The sequence below is a fragment of the Salmo trutta genome, unplaced genomic scaffold, assembly GCF_901001165.1.
Source record: "Salmo trutta unplaced genomic scaffold, fSalTru1.1, whole genome shotgun sequence".
NCBI lineage: Eukaryota > Metazoa > Chordata > Actinopteri > Salmoniformes > Salmonidae > Salmo > Salmo trutta.
Window position 1 is genome coordinate 348,465 of NW_021822677.1, and position 20,786 is coordinate 369,250.

General features: G+C 41.1%; 2 protein-coding genes and 1 long non-coding RNA gene across 5 annotated transcripts; 2 read left to right on the plus strand and 1 right to left on the minus strand.

Moving 5' to 3' along the window:
* The first annotated feature begins 2,216 nt into the window (after positions 1 to 2,216).
* LOC115183205 (uncharacterized) lies at positions 2,217 to 5,175 on the plus strand. Its single transcript, XR_003873998.1, has 2 exons — positions 2,217 to 2,633; positions 4,715 to 5,175. It is a non-coding gene; the product is annotated as an uncharacterized LOC115183205 (long non-coding RNA).
* An 892-nt stretch (positions 5,176 to 6,067) lies between these two features.
* Positions 6,068 to 7,395, minus strand: LOC115183203 (uncharacterized). Its single transcript, XM_029744540.1, has 2 exons — positions 7,060 to 7,395; positions 6,068 to 6,738 (listed from the first exon to the last, which is right to left on the minus strand). Exons 1-2 carry the CDS (start codon positions 7,187 to 7,189, stop codon positions 6,128 to 6,130), a joined length of 741 nt encoding a protein of 246 aa, XP_029600400.1. The 5' UTR covers positions 7,190 to 7,395; the 3' UTR covers positions 6,068 to 6,127.
* Positions 7,396 to 8,421: 1,026 nt separating this feature from the next.
* LOC115183204 (28S ribosomal protein S33, mitochondrial) lies at positions 8,422 to 20,085 on the plus strand. 3 transcript variants are annotated; one of them, XM_029744543.1, is made up of 3 exons: positions 8,422 to 8,445; positions 18,551 to 18,771; positions 19,467 to 20,085. In XM_029744543.1, the coding sequence occupies exons 2-3, from the start codon at positions 18,557 to 18,559 to the stop codon at positions 19,570 to 19,572; spliced, it is 321 nt and encodes a 106-aa protein (XP_029600403.1). In that variant the 5' UTR covers positions 8,422 to 8,445; positions 18,551 to 18,556; the 3' UTR covers positions 19,573 to 20,085. The 3 variants fall into 3 exon arrangements, with proteins under 3 accessions (XP_029600403.1, XP_029600401.1, XP_029600402.1); XM_029744541.1 differs by lacking the exon at positions 8,422 to 8,445 and adding an exon at positions 12,687 to 12,890; XM_029744542.1 differs by lacking the exon at positions 8,422 to 8,445 and adding an exon at positions 12,693 to 12,746.
* The last annotated feature ends 701 nt before the right edge of the window (positions 20,086 to 20,786 follow it).

The following is a 20,786-nucleotide window of genomic DNA, read 5'->3' on the forward strand; positions in this document are numbered from 1 at the left end:
CCACCTACTCTACCCAGAACGTAATATAGATTCTTTCCAGACAAGGCATTTTTTCAGTTGTTTGCATCTTTTTATTCAGACCTTATTTGGAAGTACATAAAGGTCTTGATGGCAGTAATGACGATAGTTGCTCAGAGAAACTCCATTCTTTGGTAGCTAATTCCCAAATATATTTTGACATTATTAAGCTTGAAAAGCTGGTGAATGTCAAATTGAATGGCTGTTTCCTGGGTTTAAAGTGGAACTGACTGCGTTTTAGAAACATGAAATCATATTAAAATCTGTTCATTTACAACCCAGGAATTTCTGACAAGCGAGCACTTAGATTTGGTAATTTTCACGTTTTCATAAATTCATAGAATGTTTGGGAATTATGTATAGTAAGTCATTTGTGAAAATTCTATAGCAATATAGAGTGGGAAAGTGGCCTTGCGTTTGGACAATTTAATAGACACTGCAGTAAATAAACCATCTTTCTTGTCCAGGACCAGAGTCTACGCAGACTGGTGCACCATAGCCAATCAGAACTACAGTAGGACTATATACAAACATGCCATTTGCACAGAGGCCTGGCATCATTCACTATGAACTGGACTGTGTTTACAGGCAGTAGGACCTGCCATCATTCACTATGAACTGGACTGTGTTAACAGGAAGTAGGACCTGTCATCATTCACTTTGAACTGGACTGTGTGTTAACAGGAAGTAGCAACAGAGCGACTTTAGATCAATAGAACACATTCACCAAAAGCCACAAAATACACCTGAATGGATTTCTGTAAATATGTAAATACCATGGGAGTCCTCTTACATTTGGGAACTTTTATAGTCCTGTTGATCAAACAATCATGACAAGGTAGGCTCTTTTCCTATATGCACATCGACAACAAGATCAACAACTAATGCTAGTCAGAGCAAGATTATCTCAAATCTAATGGAGGAACATTAGATAAACCCTCTCAAACTGTTTCAGCGAGTTGGTCGTCAAACCTGCACTGATAAGCAACGGGGAATTGTAGCCTCCTCGTCCTTCTGCTGCTTGCCTGCCAATGCATGCTTGTCCCAACCAAGCACCCAGGCTAACTGGCTAAAGTTGGGCGGCAGGTAACCTAGTGGTTAGAGTGTTGGGCCAGTAACCGAAAGGTTGGTGGATCAAGTCCCTGAGCTGACAAGGTTAAAAATCTGTTGACAAGGTAAAAATCTGCCCCTGAACAAGGCAGTTAACAGACTGTTCCTAGGCCGTCCTTGTAAATAAGAATTTGTTCTTAACTGACTTGCCTAGTTAAATAAAGGTTAAATATAAAATAAAAGTTGGCTAGCTAGCTACACAAATGAGAGAACACCTCACTCTGCCCATTTGACTCACCCCAGAATGCAAACACCCTTGTTAGGCTGTTTGCATGTTATTTAGCATGTTTGTGACTAACTTACTTTCATTGCCTACATTTACTGACACCAGTCATATTCAGCAGGTGTTGCATTGGTAAATTCATCAGTTATTTTGCGCTCTGGCGAGAGTGCTCTGAAATCGAAGTAGATATTGTGAGATTTGGCCCTTCATAATGGGGTGCTAAGCTTTAAGCTATACTTTTAAGCTATTAAGTATAATGGAACTGTGTAGGGTAATAATAAACTGAGGAACTTGTGCTATGCATAGATATGAGCATGCGAGGGAATTGGGGTGCAATCAGGCGCGATCTAAACTGTGTTAAATGCAACAGCTTAAAGAGTGTGAAAGAACAATGGAAATACACTGAGAAAGAACATAAACAGGAAACTTCAGTGCAAACAACGAGAGCGCCAACACGAGACACTGATTCTGCAAAGATGACCACGGAGCTACAGCGCTAAGGCGCTGGACTAGCTTAAGCGCCAACACCAGCGATAGGCCAGTAAGTTTAAACCATGCTGAGCCTCTACTCTAACGCTTCGAACACACCGACTGTGCGTTTCGATACACCAGAAGTACATTCATTTCCAATGTAACGCTGCGTTTGCCTTGCAGCATTGCGTTGCAGAGGCAGTTGCAGTGCGTTCTGTGTGGTCGAACGTATGCGTCAAATTGTATGCGTAGACTTGACAGAAAGTAGCAAAATGTGAATGTTGAATTTTTGTTGCACACATCCAGTAAAGATAAGAGTGGGATTACATAATAAAAACAGTTTGACTGGAGAATTTCTTTACATTTTTTATCGATTTATTTGCCAAGTATATTATTTATTCGATGACATCCACAAATGAATTGTGAGAGCCTATAATATAATTTCCCTCCAAAATGCAGCTTTGGAGCGAAATGCATAATAAATAGTCAAGGTGGCAGAGTCGGCTCTTTCAACAATGAGACCAACGTTGAGGAAGGTGGTCTTGATCGCGCTGTTGGGCCGGGACCAGCCCCGCCGAAAGCGCAGGTCTGTGTGGGTCCAGAGATGGTTAAAGTCCCGAAAGCAGGCAGGGGAGTTCCATCGTCTCATTCAAGAGCTTCGACTGTTTGGAGAGGAATTCCGACGTTACTTTCGTCTGGACCGAAGCCAGTTCGATCACCTGCTCCAGATGGTTGGAGCCAGGATCGCCCGGATGGATACCAACTACCGGGAGTCCATCAGCCCAGTTGAACGCCTGGCGATTTGTCTCCGGTAAGATACATTCTTAAAGCCTTTGATACCATAATTGATTGATATTTGATACATTGTTTTTATGTGCAACCTAGCTAGCTAAAGGGCTCTCTAGTTAATAGTCCCTATTTGACATCAGATGTTCATTAGGACTATAACTTTTCCCAAAGTTGGTTTATAATCATTTTTTAATTATGCAATGTTACCAAATGAAAAGAAAATTGGGGTGCCTTCTGCCTTGATGAAGGTAGGCTAGTCTTCACCAGGACCCCTTGTTGTTCAACAGTTACAGGCCTTCTGCTCTGATGAAGGTAGGCTAGTCTTCTCCAGGACCCCTTGTTGTTCAACACAGTTACAGGCCTTCTGCCCCTGATGAAGGTAGGCTAGTCTTCACCAGGACCCCTTGTTGTTCAACACAGTTACAGGCCTTCTGCCCTGATGAAGGTAGGCTAGTCTTCACCAGGACCCCTTGTTGTTGAAGACAGTTACAGGCCTTCTGCCCCTGATGAAGGTAGGCTAGTCTTCACCAGGACTCCTTGTTGTTCAACACAGTTACAGGCCTTCTGCCCTGATGAAGGTAGGCTAGTCTTCACCAGTTACAGGCCTTCTGCTCTGATGAAGGTAGGCTAGTCTTCACCAGTTACAGGCCTTCTGCTCTGATGAAGGTAGGCTAGTCTTCACCAGTTACAGGCCTTCTGCCCTGATGAAGGTAGGCTAGTCTTCACCAGGACCCCTTGTTGTTCAACACAGTTACAGGCCTTCTGCCCCTGATGAAGGTAGGCTAGTCTTCACCAGGACTCCTTGTTGTTCAACACAGTTACAGGCCTTCTGCCCTGATGAAGGTAGGCTAGTCTTCACCAGGACCCCTTGTTGTTCAACACAGTTACAGTCATTCATTACATTCTTATTGGACTCACATACACTCTTAGAGAAAAAGGTTCCAAAACTGTCCTTCTGCTTTCCCCATAGGAGAACCATTTTTGGTTCCAGGTATAACCCTTTGGGGAAAATGTTATACATGGAACCCAATAGGGTTCTACTTGGAACCAAAAGGGGATCTCCTGGGGGGAAAGCCAGAGAACCATTTGAAGTAGATAGTACCATTCTTTCTAAGAGTAGAGTTGGCCTGGGCTATAGTTTAATGATATAGTCATAGACTGAATTGTACTGTTTCAAGGCATTGTTAATGATGGTTGATGAGTATTACAATGTAATTTGTAGAGCATAATAAACAGTAATGAGGTAGAAATATGAGTAGATAGAATATGTGGGTGGAATTCAAGTTACACACAATATTGATCATTATATTTCAGATTCTTGGCGACAGGGGACTCCTACAGGACCATCGGATTCAGCTTCCGAGTTGGACGGTCCACGGTGGCAGGCATTGTCCCCTCTGTGGCACAAGCCATTTGGGACTGTCTGGTTGGTGAATACATGCCTGTCCCCAAGGAGGAAGGCTGGAGGGCCGTCGCTGCCGAGTTCCTGGAGAGGTGGAATTTCCCCAACTGTCTTGACTCCATTGACGGGAAACGTAGTAATTCAGGCTCCACCGTGCTCAGGTTCGCAATTCTACAACTACAAGGGTACATATTCAGTTGTACTCTTGGCTGTAGTAGATGCCCTCTACTGTTTCCGTGTTGTCGATGTTGGTGCTTATGGGAAGTGATGGCGGGACCCTCCGGGACTCTACCTTTGGCCAGGCACTTCAGGATGGCACCCTGGAGATTCCACCACCTGCATCACTCCCTGGGTCTGAAGACCTGGGACCTGTTCCCCACGTCTTCGTCGGCGACGAGGCCTTCCCTTTAAGACCCAACCTCATGAGGCCCTACGCTGGACGCCAGCTGCCATTGCCAAAGCCTGTAAGGATCTTTAACAAAACGACTGTCCAGGGCAAGGTTAGTTGTTGAATGCGCCTTTGGGATTCTGGCAGCCCGGTGGAGAATGTATCGGAGAGTGCTTGGTCTCAGCCCCTCAAATGTCGATGCCTGCATGAAGGCCATGTGTTCTCCACAACTACCTGCGGAGGTCATTCCAGGAGCCGCTCCGGATGGAGACGGGCACTCCAAATGGTCACCTACCTGATGTCACCAGGGCAGGTGCCAACAACGCCCCCAGACAGGCACTCCAGGTGAGGGAGAAGCTGACCACCTACTTCTCATCGCCAGCAGGTGAAGTTCCATGGCAGTATGCCGTGGAGTGAAACAGCTCTTTGAAGAGCCCAATAACACAAAGGTTATTTTAAGAACCATCCACCGTTGTCCATAAAATATAATTTTTTCCCCAGATTACTTTATGTATCATTGTCTCTCTTCATTTGGAAGCTATATTTAAGTGACATTTGGGAGTAAAGACCACACCTTAAAACCCCTTCCCTCTCTCATTAACGTCAGTATTATACACACCTGGCATGGTACATCAGGTGAGCAGGAGCACTAATTAAGGTTATACGACATACAGTTAGTATGATAACTAAGGGAAAGGGTAACCTAGGGTCCATACAAATAGTACAGTTTAACACCATGTTCACTGGCCTGACAAAATACAGGTGGGAAAAAAATGAATTAGGAAGAGAATGTGTTTTTACTTTCATCTTGTCTTAGATCTGCAAAGGTGTAGGGAAGAAATGAGCAGATTAAGTCTAAATGAGATATTAATAAACAACTGAAACTGACTATGAAAACATAATTTAATAAGTATTCAAGTACAGTAAAGAACATGACCGGTACGTGTAAATTAAATTAAAAAAAATACAACTATTGAAAGAGGTGTGTGTGTGTGTAAACATTTAAAAAAGAGCATCTGTGAATTCTTCAGTGTATGAGTTTCAATTCTGTCAATTCAGAAATCTATGTAACACTAATAATGAATGCTATCCCGAGACTTTATAAACAAATGACTATGAATTGACTGAATTTAAACGGAACGGACGTGTGTGAAAAGAAAGGTACAATGAGGGAGGTCAAAAACAACAACCAGACAACTCCTCTCCTCTTCCTGTCCTTCCTGTGAGCTGGTGGGCTAAATGGACTCCATCTCTGGAAGGGAAGAGAAAAACAACACATACAAGCTTAACATAAAAGAAAACCATAAAAGGTGAGATTTATGTTAACTAAATACTGCTTGTATAGTGTAGTTAGAGGCATAAATATTGGAACAGTGCAGTAAAGTTGGTAATACTTGCTGTTTACTCATGGAATTTGTATTTCAGAGATAAAGATGAATATGACAGGAAAATATTTAGACGGTAAACTGTTTAGGGATATTTTCTAACCTAGAAACAGCTGTACATTTGCCTCATATTAATACTTTGATCTGAAATACCAATTAGCCTACATGAGTATACTGTAAAGAATGACCTACTTCACTGTCACAACACTTATGACACTACCTGTGATGTGGAGAAGAAAAAAAAGTACCATTGAACTCGGCTTCGAAAAGCAGCTGATACATTTTAACTTTGACTGCTGCTTTTCTTTGCTGAGGCAGCCTCTTCAGGGTTGGCACCAGGCTCATGGCAAAGAGGGTCTCTTCATCCTCCTTCCTGTGAGCATCAGGTTGGGCTGCATCCCTCTCGACGGCTTGGAGGAGCCTCTGCTGAAATGAGTTGAGTGGATCTGGAGCCTTCGATGACGCCTGGTGTGAAGTTGGTCCTCTTCGTTTCTCTTTGTCTCCACGGCCACATCCTGTTCAACGAGGTCCTCAGTGGTCACTTCCGTGAGGTTCATAATAATCTCAAGTGGTCCTAGATCCAGAGGTGCTTCCTCCATTTCATCGTCTTCCATGGCTGCACCGATGGTGGTCATACTTGTGGATGATGTAGACATTGTAGAGGGTCTCGCTGCACCGGTGGAGGCGATGGTCGCACTTGTAGGTGACGTTGAGGGTCTTGATGCACCGGTGGTGACAACACTTGTGGATGATGTAGTAGAGGGTCTGGCTGTAATATTGCCACTCGTTGCCCAAGGCACAATAAATGGATCCAGAACAGAAAGAATGTGGCAGAAGCGCCAAGGCTGCTGGCCTGAAGCTGCTGACCCAGAGCTCTTCTTCTCTTTCTCTGCCCTTCTCTCTCTCTGATACCTGTCCCTGAGTCCTCTCCACTTCCTCCTACAGTCTTCTTCTACATAGACATGATAAGCCAAACCATTACCTAGCATACCTATAGTTATTAGATAGCTATCATGGATATGTCACCTACTGTACACATAGACACACACGGTTATCTGACCAAATTATCAGGGGTACAGTAGTATCTACCATTTATGACTATTTATGACATACACACTCACTCTTTCAAACATGATTATTTGGTAAAGTTATCAGGGGTAGTAACTAGCATAATTTATTTGACTATTTCTTTCACACACACACACCCCTCATTGGCTAGGTTAGCTAGCTAGCTAACTAGCCACATCTAGCACGTGCTCACTACTAAACTGACCTGGCAATCCTACTATCGTGGACACTTGTCTCCAAGCAGCATTTTTTGTGTTTATGTCCCTGTAGCTGTCAGCAGTTGTGTCAAAAAGACACGGTTTTGAGGATACTGCGAAAATGATTCTCTCCTCCATGTGTACAACCGCATGCGACCATCTGCAAAAGGTTCCTGCATCAGTATCGTTGCCTAGCAGCGCAAAATGTTACGTAGCAGTGATGCAATGACGCAGTCGGTGTGTTCGAAGCGTAACAGGCCTGTTCGCAAACAGGAACTATCTCTGTTAAGAGTATAAGTCAAGGGGATGTTGGGACTTCTCTGTTTTCATCCTGCGTGATGTTACAGTGAACCCGTATATACGGAATTTGCATTTACCATTTATTAGCTGCTGAATAAATATTGACATTAGTATAAAATATAATTGACTCTTTGTTCCTATATCAGATTCGAACACATGCAGCCTTTTAACAATAGTCAAGAGTGAATTTGCAAAACGCAAGAGATATGCTAACTGGATAACAGTCGTTCAATTTCAGAATTGCTAAACGATTAACATGTCTCGCTAGCTAACCAAATGACACCTGCATCTCTATCTCTGTAGCCACCGGAAAATTCAGTCACTCCTCCGATGACATCCTCCGAGCAGCTAGCTATCTAGCTAAGTTCAGTCTGTGTTTTAGCTTGCTACATAAATAGATACGCTAGCCTATCAGCCACATTTTAACTGACTTGTGATCGCTGGCCTTGGCCTTACTAGTTTGATTGAATTGACATTCCCAGCCTTAGTTACATTCGTCAAATTCTGTCCAAAATATTGAGTCATTGAAAGTGAAACAGTATATATCGAATGGAGGCAGGAACAATGTACCAGGGCAGCTGTAATTTACAATGTGATAGCAATATGTTTTGGCCGACCAAAAACAATGCCTTCATGTGTGTCATGGTATGTTGAGTCAAATATAACCTCTTTTTTAAAACATGGTTTCTGAGCATAAACTGAGAATTTGATATTTTTGACTGCAAAGTAGTTAAAACGTTGTCAGTTCCACTTTAAACAGTCCAAGGGACACTCACCAAAAATGTGTTGTTCCTTGACCCAAGTAACAAAACTGCAAAGGATCAACAACATCACCTAGATAATGTTCTGAATTTATACAACGGGTGGGTCTAATCCTGAATGCTGATTGGTTAAAAGCGCATTCCAGCCGGTGTCTATTTCACAAATTACCACCGGATAAATCTATCACGTTAAAATGCCTTTTTATGCTCTTAAATCTGTGAAGAAGGGCAAAGCACCTGGAACAGATGGTCTTTCTGCGGAATTTCATTTATACTTTTGGGAACATTTAGAGGGACCCGTATTCAACATGTTCCAAGAATGCCTAGCTAAGGGTGAGCTGATTACTATCATTAAACAAGGGATTATTTCCTTAATACCAAAACCTGATAAAGATCCCGTTTTCATAAATAATTGGAGACCTATTAGATTATTAAATACAGATTATAAACTGATAATTTTAGCATACGCTAATAGACTTAAAATGGGCCAAAAACCACCTTATTAATGAAACCCAAATTGGTTTCATGAAATGTCGCCACATCAGCAGTAACATTAGATTAGTTTTAGACTTGATTGTTCGCGCTGATTCAGTTGACTCCGACAGTAATATAATATTCCTCAACTTTTGTAAAGCATTTTATACAATCGAACACAAGTCCCTTATACATTCGTTGCACACGTTTGGTTTCGGTACTCGCTTTTCTCTGTGATCGATCTGTTTTTATAACGATATTAATTGTGCTAAGATGAATCATGATAGAACATCTAAAATATTTAATATTCACCGTAGTGTACGCCAGGGTTGCCCTTTTTCAGCTTTCTTATTCCTTTTAGTTGTAGAATTACTATTTATTAGCATTTTAAACAACCCTTGAATTACAAGGTATTTCAATATTTGGAAAATAAATACAAATATCTCAATTAGGAGACGATACAGCTCTGCTTCTAAAAGACAATGATCAAGTTGCTATTGGACTTAATATTATCAAATCATTATCTTCTGCTTCTGGTCTGGAACTTAAATAAATGCGAAATATTGTCCCATAATAACTCAAATTACCAATCTGTTGAGAATATTCCAGTGAAAGATAATGTGAACTATTTAGTGGTGCACATGGCGAAAAATCATATTGTCCGTCAACATCTCAATTTCTCTCTCTATTATTGGAAGGGTTTTACTGTCCAAAGCAGAGGGTCTGTCACGGTTTGTCTACCATGCTCTATCCCTATCTGATCAAACCAGCAAGGATATCAACAAAACTTTCCTAGACTTTATATGGAAAAATAAACAACGCAAACTTAATAAGTCTGTAATATCAAACCATAGAGCTTATGGTTGGCTTGATGTACTAGAATTCATTGATATCAACAATACCTTTTTTTAAAGGTAAACTGGATAAAAAAGATGTATGCTTAGCTCTGAATCTATATGGTTCTTCATTCCCTGTTATATTTTTATGAAATGGGGTGGTCTTCAATTTTTTTGTGGATGTGCAATTATTCTCCAGCAGAATTACCATCAAACTGTCCAAATTTCATGAACTGGCTCTTCTATCCTGGAAACTATGTTAATGTCTACAACTCTTCAACCACGCGAGGCACTTCTGTGGAACAACAAAGATATTGTTGTTAAAAAAACAAGTCTTTGTTCTTAAGTGTTTTGTGAAAAATATAATATTTGTGCATGATTTTTTGATAAAGAAGGGAATATACTATCTTATAGGAAGGTCTTAGAAACATATAACTTACCAATACATTATAAATAATTTAAATTCTATATGCAAAGCAATACCTTCAGGATTTACTCAATTAGTTCAATCTGATTTGTGTTTTGGAGAACACGTCAAGATAGATGCACAATTTATGTTAGAAGGTTGCCCCCTGCTGGATAGGAAATGGAATAATACTTTTTCACTCCAACAACAAGATCCCTCCTTGATGGAAAATCTTCTGGAACGCATATATTACTGACATTTAATGGAAGAAAGCTTGGGTTGCTCCCTCACACATTTTTTTCAAATCAAATAAAGTAAAAGAAATTCACTTTAAAATCTTGCACAAAATATACCCTTGCAATAACTTGTCTACTCGTGGACTTACAAGAAATATGCCTTTTCTGTGATAAAGAAAGGGAAACTGTTTTACACATGTTTTTTATGAGTGTGACTCTGTGAAGTTATTTAGGAGCGAGTTATGTATGTACATTTTTTATTTAATCAATAAGACCCAGGTATTTACAATGAAAAATGTAATGTTATTATTCAAATGAAAACAAAACCACTGAATTAGTCATTCATTCCTCATTCTCTCTGGCAAATTTCATATACACAAAAACAAATATTTGAAATCTGTCCCCAAATTCAATACATTTTTTGTTGTTGAAATCCAATATTTAATAAAATCTCTAGAATTCATCAATAACATAAAAAAACACTGTATTCTTACAACTCTATCATATGTTTGTACAACTGTAACCCCTGGCCTTTATTTTATTTTAGTAACTTTAACTTTTGAAAGTACATTTTTGTGGGGTTTTTTATTTTTTTATTTTATGTTTCTTCAGAGAAAATATACGTGTATTGATGTCCTACGTTTGTATTGTAATTTGAAATGTTATAATAAAAAAATATATGAAAAATCTATTTAAAAAAATATATACTAAATAAAGATCTGACTGCACAATCAATCCACTGTCTCATCAACCCAGCCAGGCAATTTATAAACTTGATCTCCACTATAAAAAGCATCTAGACATTATCTCACATTTCTTTTAGACTACCATTTAGTTTTCAACAGCGGAGATTTGCAGCATGGAAATCATGGTGCATCTTGGGTTATTTCCCTAACAACGTTCCGGCGTTGCCGTTTTACCTTAGTAACTTTTGTTGCACACAGAACTATTTGTGCGTTCGGTGTCCGTCCTTGCAATAACTGAAGAAACATACGTTACCGATTTCATTTTGGCCCTTGAACTAAAATAAGAATCACTATATTGAACTTAGCCACATAGTTTCTAAACAACCAACCAGATTATCAAAAAGCTTCATTGGTCATGGTTTAATACCAATCAAATTTTTATTTAACCTTTATTTAACCAGGTAGGCTAGTTGAGAACAAGTCCTTTATTTAACCAGGTAGGCTAGTTGAGAACAAGTCCTTTATTTAACCAGGTTGGCTAGTAGAGAACAAGTTCTCATTTACAACTGCGACCTGGCCAAGATAAAGCAAAGCAGTGCGACACAAACAACAACACAGAGTTACACATGGAATAAACAAACGTACAGTCAATAACACAATAGGAAAAAAAGAACGTCTATATGCAGTGGGTGCAAATGGCGTGAGGAGGTAAGGCAATAAATAGGCCATAGTAGCAAGTAATTACAATTTAGTAAATTAACACTGGAGTGATAGATGTGCAGATGATAATGTGCAAGTAGAAATACTGGTGTGCAAAAGAGCATAGCCAACACATCATAAACGTTTATGATCAGTTTCAAAACATGCTCATCTGTCCTTTGGTCTGATGAGTCCAAATTTGAGATTTTTAGTTCCAACCACCTTGTCTTTGTGAGACGCAGAGTAGGTGAATGGAGGATCTCTGCATGTGTGGTTCCTACCGTGAAGCATGGAGGAGGAAGTGTAATTGTGTGGGGATGCTTTGCAGTCTGTGATTTATTTAGAATTCAAGGCACACTTAACCAGCATGGCTACCACAGAATTCTGCAGTGATACGCCGTCCCATCTGGTTTGGGCTTAGTGGGACTATCATTTGTTTTTCAACAGGACAATGACCCAACACACCTCCAGGCTGTGTAAGGGCTATTTGACCAAGAAGGAGAGTGATGGAGTGTTGCATCAGATGACCTGGCCTCCACAATCACCCAACCTCAACCCAATTGAGATGGTTTGGGATGAGTTGGACCGCAGAGTGAAGGAAAAGCAGCCAGCATATGTGGGAACTCCTTCAAGACTGTTGGAAAAGCATTCCAGGTGAAGCTGGTTGAGAGAATGCCAAGAGTGTGCAAAGCTGTCATCAAGGCATAAGGTGCATCGAGGCATAAGGTGGCTACTTTGAAGAATCTAAGATATATTTTGATTTAACACTTTTGGTTACTACATGATTCCATATGTGTTATTTCATAGTTTTGATGTCTTCACTATTAATCTACAATGTAGAAAATAGTACAAATAAAGAAAAACCCTTGAATGAGTAGGGGTTGTCCAAACTTTTGACTGGTACAGTATGCTTCAGTAAGATTGGATTTGTAGCATTTATAGCAATCAACTGTAATGTAGGGATGGAACGTAAGTCTCTGGATGTTGAGGTTGTGGTGGCGGCTGCAGTGAGCTATTTGAGTGTACAAGACTTTACCTCAGAAGAGTTACAGGGTGTGTTGAGTGGTGGTGTCCCGTCCTTTCAGGCTGTTGGTCTGAAGTAGAACTAGATAGATTTAAATAGTGGATTAAGGTGGTGGGTTTTTAGTGAGTGTAGGGGTATTTATTTGACATTTTCATGCCAGGTATAAGGGAGTTATACTCCAGTCTAGTAGGTGGCGGTAATGCAACATGTATTGGATGCCAACCCGCCGTTAAACCTCATCGAATAAGAATAGCAGTGGTGGCATGCTTGAAGGTTAGCGACATATTTAACGAAATACAATAACTACTACTAGTGACACACATACTGAGTAGCAAGGTATACCATTAGCGTGTAGAACATGGTAACATATCAACATTGGATATAACAAAGCCAGTCCACACGTCGCGGTGATTCCAGGTCTGTATTTGGCTGTGGACACAGTGAGCCATTTTGTTATTCAGTATGTGCTTTCCTCTGTCTGGTGCATGTTTTCACACTGATCATCAACTTTATGATGTGTTTGTTGGCTGTGATTTTTCCATTTGGTTTTAAAACCATGAAGCTGTTTCATTAACGGGTTGGTTGTTTAGCTACTATGGGGGGGAAATACTGGGTTTTACACAAGACGTTCAATATGGCGATTATTATTTTAATCCAAGGGCCAAAAAAGACCGGTAACATGTGTTGTCAGTTTATATATATATATATGTATATATATATATATATATATACCGAACTCACAAATAGTTCTGTGTGTAATTAATAGTAACTAAGGTAAAACGGCAACACCGGGACGTTGTTAGGGAAATAACCCAATATGCGCTGGGATTTCGGTGCAAAATTTAAGTAATTTTTATAAAATAAAAAAAAATCCACTTTTACAAGTTTTGAACCATACAGTGTTCATTTAAATAAAAAAATGCCCGAGAAGCTGGTGCTTTTGGAGGATATTGGCACGGGTGTTAGACCCGAGATAACCGTTCTTCTCTCTTGTTTTGCTAGCTAGCCAACTACGGCTAACTTAGTCACGTCAAAAACAGTAACACTAGCTACATTTGGCATTTGTTTAATCAGTTTTCTAGTGACATTTTATTTAGATACGTCCACAACAATGAGCTAATGAGGTGCGGTTTCTCCTGGCATAGAAAATGTTCTCTCTGGTCAGGACCCTGTTGTTCAGAGCAGCTAGCAGACAACACCACTACAATCACTTCAAACACTGGAGCTGGAAAGACTGCTGCAATTAGACTGCTGCAATTCCTTTAGTTGGACCTTTTTATTTCAATTGAAATTTCTTTTTATATATCCATAAAAATGATGACAGCTGATTCATGATTTCTGAGAAACGCTGTCTGTCTCGTCCCAACTCCCCCGTTCATTACTATGATATGGGACAGCTGGAGGTGGAATTTGAATATTGAAACAATTTAGCAAATGTCTGAGAGACAGCAAGGTTTATACACATCTCTGCTGTTTTGAAAACTAATTGTTAATCTAAAAAAAATGTGAGATAATGTCTAGATGCTTTTTATAGTGGAGATCAAGTTTATAAATTGCCTGGCTGGGCTGATGAAACAGTGGATTGCGTAGTCAGAAGGAAGGTCCAACACATTTTTGGTGGGTGGCACTTGGAACTGGCACTTGGAACTACTTTGCAGATATGAAACACACAGTGGTGGAAAAAGTACCCAATTGTTATACTTGAGTAAAAGTAAAGATTCCTTTTATAGAAAATGACAGCGGACCTGGTACCATTCGGAATGCAATGTCTCAGTTTCAATGGCTCAATATCTTTTGGACAAAAACGGACAAATGTAACTAAGGCTGGGATTGTCAATACGATCACCGAGAGATTTTAAAAACAACTTCTATCTCAAGGCCATCAGACTGCTAAACAGCAATTACTAACTCAGAGAGGCTGCCTACACTGAGACCCAATCACTGGACACTTTAATAAATGGATCACTAGTCACTTTATACAATGCCACTTTAATATTGTTTACATATCTTACATTACTCATATCACATGTATATACTGTATTTTATACCATCTACTGCATCTTGCCGATGCCGCTCGGCCATCGCTCATCCATATACTTACATGTACATATTCTCATTCACCCCTTTAGATTGGTGTGTATTAGGTAGTTGTTGGGGAATTGTTAGATATTACTGCACTGTTGGAGCTAGAAGAACATGCATTTTGCTACACTCGCATTAACATCTGCTAACCATGTGTATGTGACCAATAAAATTTGATTCAAACTAGTAAGGCCAAGGCCGATGATCACAAGTCAGTTAAAATGTGGCTGATAGGCTAGCGAATCTATCTATGTAGCAAGCTAAAACACAGAGACTGAACTTAGCTAGATAGCTAGCTGCTCGGAGGATGTCATCGGAGGAGTGGGTGAGTGACTGAATTTTCCGGTGGCTACAGAGATAGAGATGCAGGTGTCATTTGGTTAGCTAGCAAGACATGTTAATCGTTTAGTTATTCTGAAATTGAACGACTGTTATCCAGTTAGCATATCTCTTGCGTTTTGCAAATTCACTCCGATTATCTACTTCGATTTCAGAGCACTCTCGTCTGAGCGTGCCAGAGCGCAGAATAACTGATGATACCAACGTGCAACACCTGCTGAATATGACCGGTGTCAGTAAATGTAGGCAAAGAAAGTAAGTCAGTCATCAGCATGCTGGATAACATGTAAACAACCTAACCAGGTCTGCTAAGGGGAGTAAAATGGTCAGAGTGAGGTGTTTTCTCATTATGTGTCTGGAAGTAGCTAGCAAGCCAACTTTAGCCAGTTAGCTTGGGTGCTTGGTTGGGACAAGCATGCATTGTTGGAAGGCAAGCTGCAGAAGGGCGAGGAGGCTACAATTCTCCATTGCTTGTCAGTGCAGTTTTTGTATTTATTTATTTTTCTCCCCGATTTCTTGGTATCCAATTGGTAGTTACAGTCTTGTCCCATCGCTGCAACTCCCGTACAGACTCGGGAGAGTCGAAGGTCGAGAGCTATAGCGCACAATGCCCGCTTAACCCGGAAGCCAATGTGACGGAGGAAACGCCGTACACCTGGTGACCGTGTCGGCGTGCACTACGCCCGCACCGCCACAGGAGTCGCTAGAGCGCGATGGGACAAGAACATCCCTGCCGGCCAAACCCTCCCCTAACCCGGCCAACTGTGCGGTGTCCCATGGGTCTCCCGGTCACGGGCGTCTGCGACAGAGCCTGGACTCGAACCCAGAATCTCTAGTGGCACATCTAGCACCGCGATGCAGTGCCTTAGACCACTCGGGAGGCCCTAACAGTGCAATTTTGATGGCCAACTAGCTAAAAAAAAGTTTGAGAGGGTTTTGCGCTAATCTTGCTTTGACTAGCATTAGATGTTGATCTTGTTGATGTGTGTGTGTGTGTGTGTGTGTGTGTGTGTGTGTGTATATAGTGAAAAGACAGCCTACCTTGTCATGATTGTTTGATCAACAGGACTGTGAAGTTCCCAAATGTAAGAGGACTCCCTGGTATTTGCAGAAATCCATTCAGGTGTATTTTGTGGCTTTTGGTGAATGTGTTCTATTGATCTAAAGTCGCTCTGTTGCTACTTCCTGTAAACACACAATCCAGTTCATAGTGAGTGATGACAGGTCCTACTTCCTGTTAACACACAGTCCAGTTCATAGTGAATGATGCCAGGCCTATGTGCAAATGGCTTGTTTGTATGAAGGCCTACTGTAGTTCTGATTGGCTATGGTGCACCAGTCTGCATAGACTCTGGTCCTGGACAAGAGAGATGTTTTATTTACTGCAGTGTCTATTAAATTGTCCAAACGCAAGGCCACTTTCCCACTCTATATTGCTATGGAATTTTCGCAAATGCCCAAACATTCATGAAAATGGCCATATGACCAAGCGCTCGCTTGTCAGAAATTCCTGGGTTGTATATGAACAGATTTTAATAAGATTTCATGTTGCCAAAATGCAGTCAGTTCCACTTTAAACCCAGGAAACAGCCATTCACCAGCTTTTTTAGCTTAATTATGTCAATATATTTGGTAACTAGCTACCAAAGAATGTAGTTTCGCTGTGCAACTATCGTCATTACTGCCGTCACGACCTTTATGTACTTCCAAATAAGGTCTGAATAAAAAGATGCAAACAACTGAAAAAATGACTTGTCTGGAAATAATCTATATTACATTCTGGGTAGAGCACGTGGAATATTTTTACGTTCTGGGTAGAGCAGGTGAATATTATTACGTTCTGGGTAGAGCAGGTGGAATATTATTACGTTCTGGGTAGAGCAGGTGGAATATTATTACGTTCTGGGTAGAGCAGGTGGAATATTATTACGTTCTGGGTAGAGCAGGTGGAATATTATTACGTTCCGGGTAGAGCAGGTGGAATATTATTACGTTCCGGGTAGAGCAGGTGGAATATTATTACGTTCCGGGTAGAGCAGGTGGAATATTATTACGTTCCGGGTAGGGCAGGTGGAATATTATTACGTTCCGGGTAGGGCAGGTGGAATATTATTACGTTCTGGGTAGAGCAGGTGGAATATTATTACGTTCTGGGTAGAGCAGGTGGAATATTATTACGTTCTGGGTAGGGCAGGTGGAATATTATTACGTTCTGGGTAGGGCAGGTGGAATATTATTACGTTCTGGGTAGAGCAGGTGGAATATTATTACGTTCTGGGTAGGGCAGGTGGAATATTATTACGTTCTGGGTAGAGCAGGTGGAATATTATTACGTTCTGGGTAGGGCAGGTGGAATATTATTACGTTCTGGGTAGAGCAGGTGGAATATTATTACGTTCTGGGTAGAGCAGGTGGAATATTATTACGTACTGGGTAGAGCTGGTTGGAATATTATTACGTTCTGGGTAGAGCTGGTTGGAATATTATTACGTTCTGGGTAGGGCAGGTGGAATATTATTACGTTCTGGGTAGGGCAGGTGGAATATTATTACGTTCTGGGTAGGGCAGGTGGAATATTATTACGTTCTGGGTAGGGCAGGTGGAATATTATTACGTTCTGGGTAGGGCAGGTGGAATATTATTACGTTCTGGGTAGGGCAGGTGGAATATTATTACGTTCTGGGTAGGGCACGTGGAATATTATTACGTTCTGGGTAGAGCACGTGGAATATTATTACGAGAAGGTGGAATATTATTACGTTCTGGGTAGAGCAGGTGGAATATTCTTACGTTCTGGGTAGAGCAGGTTTAAACAACCAATTTATATTTTATGTTCCTACACTGTTGTAGGTGATAAAACAGAGATCTTCTTTAATTAGGAGATGCTCATGCCTCTGCTCTAACAATGGGAGTCGTTGTCACAAAGGTCGACAAGCTTAGGGCCAATATAAGCTCGTAGAAACTTATTGGGCTTTTTCTTTTTTGATAGATTTTTGTAAAGAGTGAAACCTCTTGCTCTGTGTTTGTTCCTCTCTGGATATAATCAATGACCTTTCCATCTGCTGGATCAGCCAATCTGTGCGTGGCAGTAATAAGGGATTTTATTGGAGGTGCAGAAAAGGTGGATTTGATGCTTATTTCGACATTAAGTTCGACAAGCTGTTAAATGGCTGCTTCTTGGGCTTAAAAGAGAATCCCTGTATTCAACGTCTCCTGTAAGCCCAGATTCTTGTTCAGTTTAGAGTGTTGACAACATGTAAACTATATTTCGTCTCTGATGCTTATTGAAAATATATACATCTGCACAATGAGCACTTGTTGTGTCAAATACATCGTTACAGTTGTTGGCAAGGTAGCGGGCGAATTTTAGCCATATTAGCGTAGACCAGACATCAGTCAAAACACTTCATAACAAGACGTGGTATCAAGAAGAAGATGAAACTAGCTGAAACGAGCCACCTACGATTCCCTACATGCCAGCTTCCTGTCATTGTTGCTAGCTATCTGGCCATCCAGAATCACAACACAGATTTCTGCCCCATTTGAAGCGCTCGTGTTTTGTGACGTTGTCAGCTAACCCGTCTATAGAAGTTGGTTATTCTTTAGGACATATTTTAACTGATATTTGCTGCTCCTCTTTCCTCTTGTATTTCCAGCTAGCTATGGCCAGCCTGTCCAACTACGCTGTGCGTATGGCACGTCTCAGCGCACGTATCTTTGGGGATGTGGCGCGTCCGACGGACAACAAGTCCATGAAGGTGGTCCAGCTGTTCAAGGAGCCGCCCATGGCCCAGAAAAAGGAGGTGTACGACTGGTACCCTCAACACAAGATCTACTATGCCCTCACACAGAAGCTACGATACATGGGACTCTTCAGGTAGACATGACGTGGCGATGGGCTGAATAGATCCATAGGTCTATTCATGGGGAAAGGGATCTGGGTTCTTTTGGCATGTCTGTGTTTGGCATTGTTTAATAATGTATACAGCCCTACTCTAGCCAGAACCACTGCTAGAGGCTTTAGAAGGTTCATCTGGCTAACCACGGACAGTGAAATTACAGTTTTCTAGACCCTGTTTGTCTCTGTGTTCTAACCAGACAGTTTTCTAGACCCTGTTTGTCTCTGTGCTCTAACCAGACAGTTGTCTAGACCCTGTTTGTCTCTGTGTTCTAACCAGACAGTTTTCTAGACCCTGTTTGTGTTCTAACCAGACAGTTTTCTAGACCCTGTTTGTGTTCTAACCAGACAGTTTTCTAGACCCTGTTTGTGTTCTAACCAGACAGTTTTCTAGACCCTGTTTGTGTTCTAACCAGACAGTTTTCTAGACCCTGTTTGTGTTCTAACCAGACAGTTTTCTAGACCCTGTTTGTGTTCTAACCAAACAGTTTTCTAGACCCTGTTTGTGTTCTAACCAGACAGTTTTCTAGACCCTGTTTGTGTTCTAACCAGACAGTTTTCTAGACCCTGTTTGTCTCTGTAGACCCTGTTTGTCTCTTCTGAACACGTACTTTTAGTTAAGTACTAATGTTGCTTACCTCAGTAACACCATTTCCTCCCTGTTTCCCCACCAGAGATGAGCACGAGGACTTCAAGGAGGAGATGCGTCGGCTGAGGAAACTACGAGGCAAGGGGAAACCCAAGAAGGGCGAAGGAAAGAGAGCCACCAAGAAGAAATAAGCACTTCCTTTCCCTGTCATATAGAACCTATGGGGGAATCACAACAGGCCTCGTTTGCTTTGGGACACCAGAGGAATGGCCTCCCTAACTGTGTTCACAACGGTAACATGTGACCCCACTCAGGATGTTCATATTAAATGGACCCTTGTAACAGCTGATGATGATGATGATGATGATGATGTGTGTTGAGAGAATCCTTTCATATCCCATCACAGAACGTCCTGTCTGACAAGTGACCAGTCTTTGACCGCTGTGTGTTTGGTACAGAAAACATTTCTGTTCATTGCTTTACAAGATGTTTCATTTAGGTTTAAATTGTATCCGCGTTGTTAGCAGCTTTCCGTTCTCGTACCATCTGTACAGTGAATAGGTGAAGGAGACCTGGAGGGCATCAGTACATGTCATTGTGATGCTAGTATGTTCCTATTGGCTGAGACAAAGCTGCTGATTTTACATCTGTTCTGAGTAACATCAGGTGTCATGAATAAAATACTGACAACAAATCTGCTGAAATGTGTAGGAGGAAACTCCATTTTGTGACTGGTTTATTGCCATGTAATTACTGTGTTATACAATGTTGTTACTAGTGACTTAGTGTAACTGCAGGAAACCCATTAAAACCTGTTCTGACCTGATCCCTTGATGACTTGATGCCCAGGGCCCAGTTTTTCAAAAGTGATATGTATTTGTCTTATCGGATAGGACTGAATAGATAGAAATAGAATGTCTGAATCCTTGACTTGAATGGAGACTCTGGTTCTATTCATTATATTTCTATGTATTTAGTCTGACAGGAGAAACTCCTAACTGTTGAAAAACTAGTCTCAGAGGGTGGTTGGATTTGGATGTCACTCAATACGTGGATATCTTTTAATGTTGCTGCTACACACTGTTCATAAAGCCATGTGTGTGTTCAGACCACCTTGATACACATGTTAACTGGTGTAGTGGGTCTTGTCCAGAGACTGACTGGTTACGTCCAACAATGCCACCCTATTCCCTATATAGTGCACTACTTTAGACCAGAGCCCTATTCCCTATATAGTGCACTACTTTAGACCAGAGCCCTATGTAGTGAACTAATTTAGACTAGAGCCCTATTCCCTATATAGTGCACTACTATAGACTAGAGCCCTATTCCCTATATAGTGCACTACTATAGACCAGGGCCCTATTCCCTATATAGTACACTACTATAGACCAGAGCCCTGTTC

Coding starts and splice junctions, on each gene's coding strand:
- LOC115183204 (XM_029744543.1), top strand. CDS start 18,557: ATGGCCAGCCTGTCCAACTACGCTGTGCGTATGGCACGTCTCAGCGCA. Junction 18,772..19,466: donor CGATACATGGGACTCTTCAG/GTAGACATGACG, acceptor TTTCCCCACCAG/AGATGAGCACGAGGACTTCA.
- LOC115183203 (XM_029744540.1), bottom strand. CDS start 7,189: ATGGAGGAGAGAATCATTTTCGCAGTATCCTCAAAACCGTGTCTTTTT. Junction 6,739..7,059: donor CACGATAGTAGGATTGCCAG/GTCAGTTTAGTA, acceptor ATGTCTATGTAG/AAGAAGACTGTAGGAGGAAG.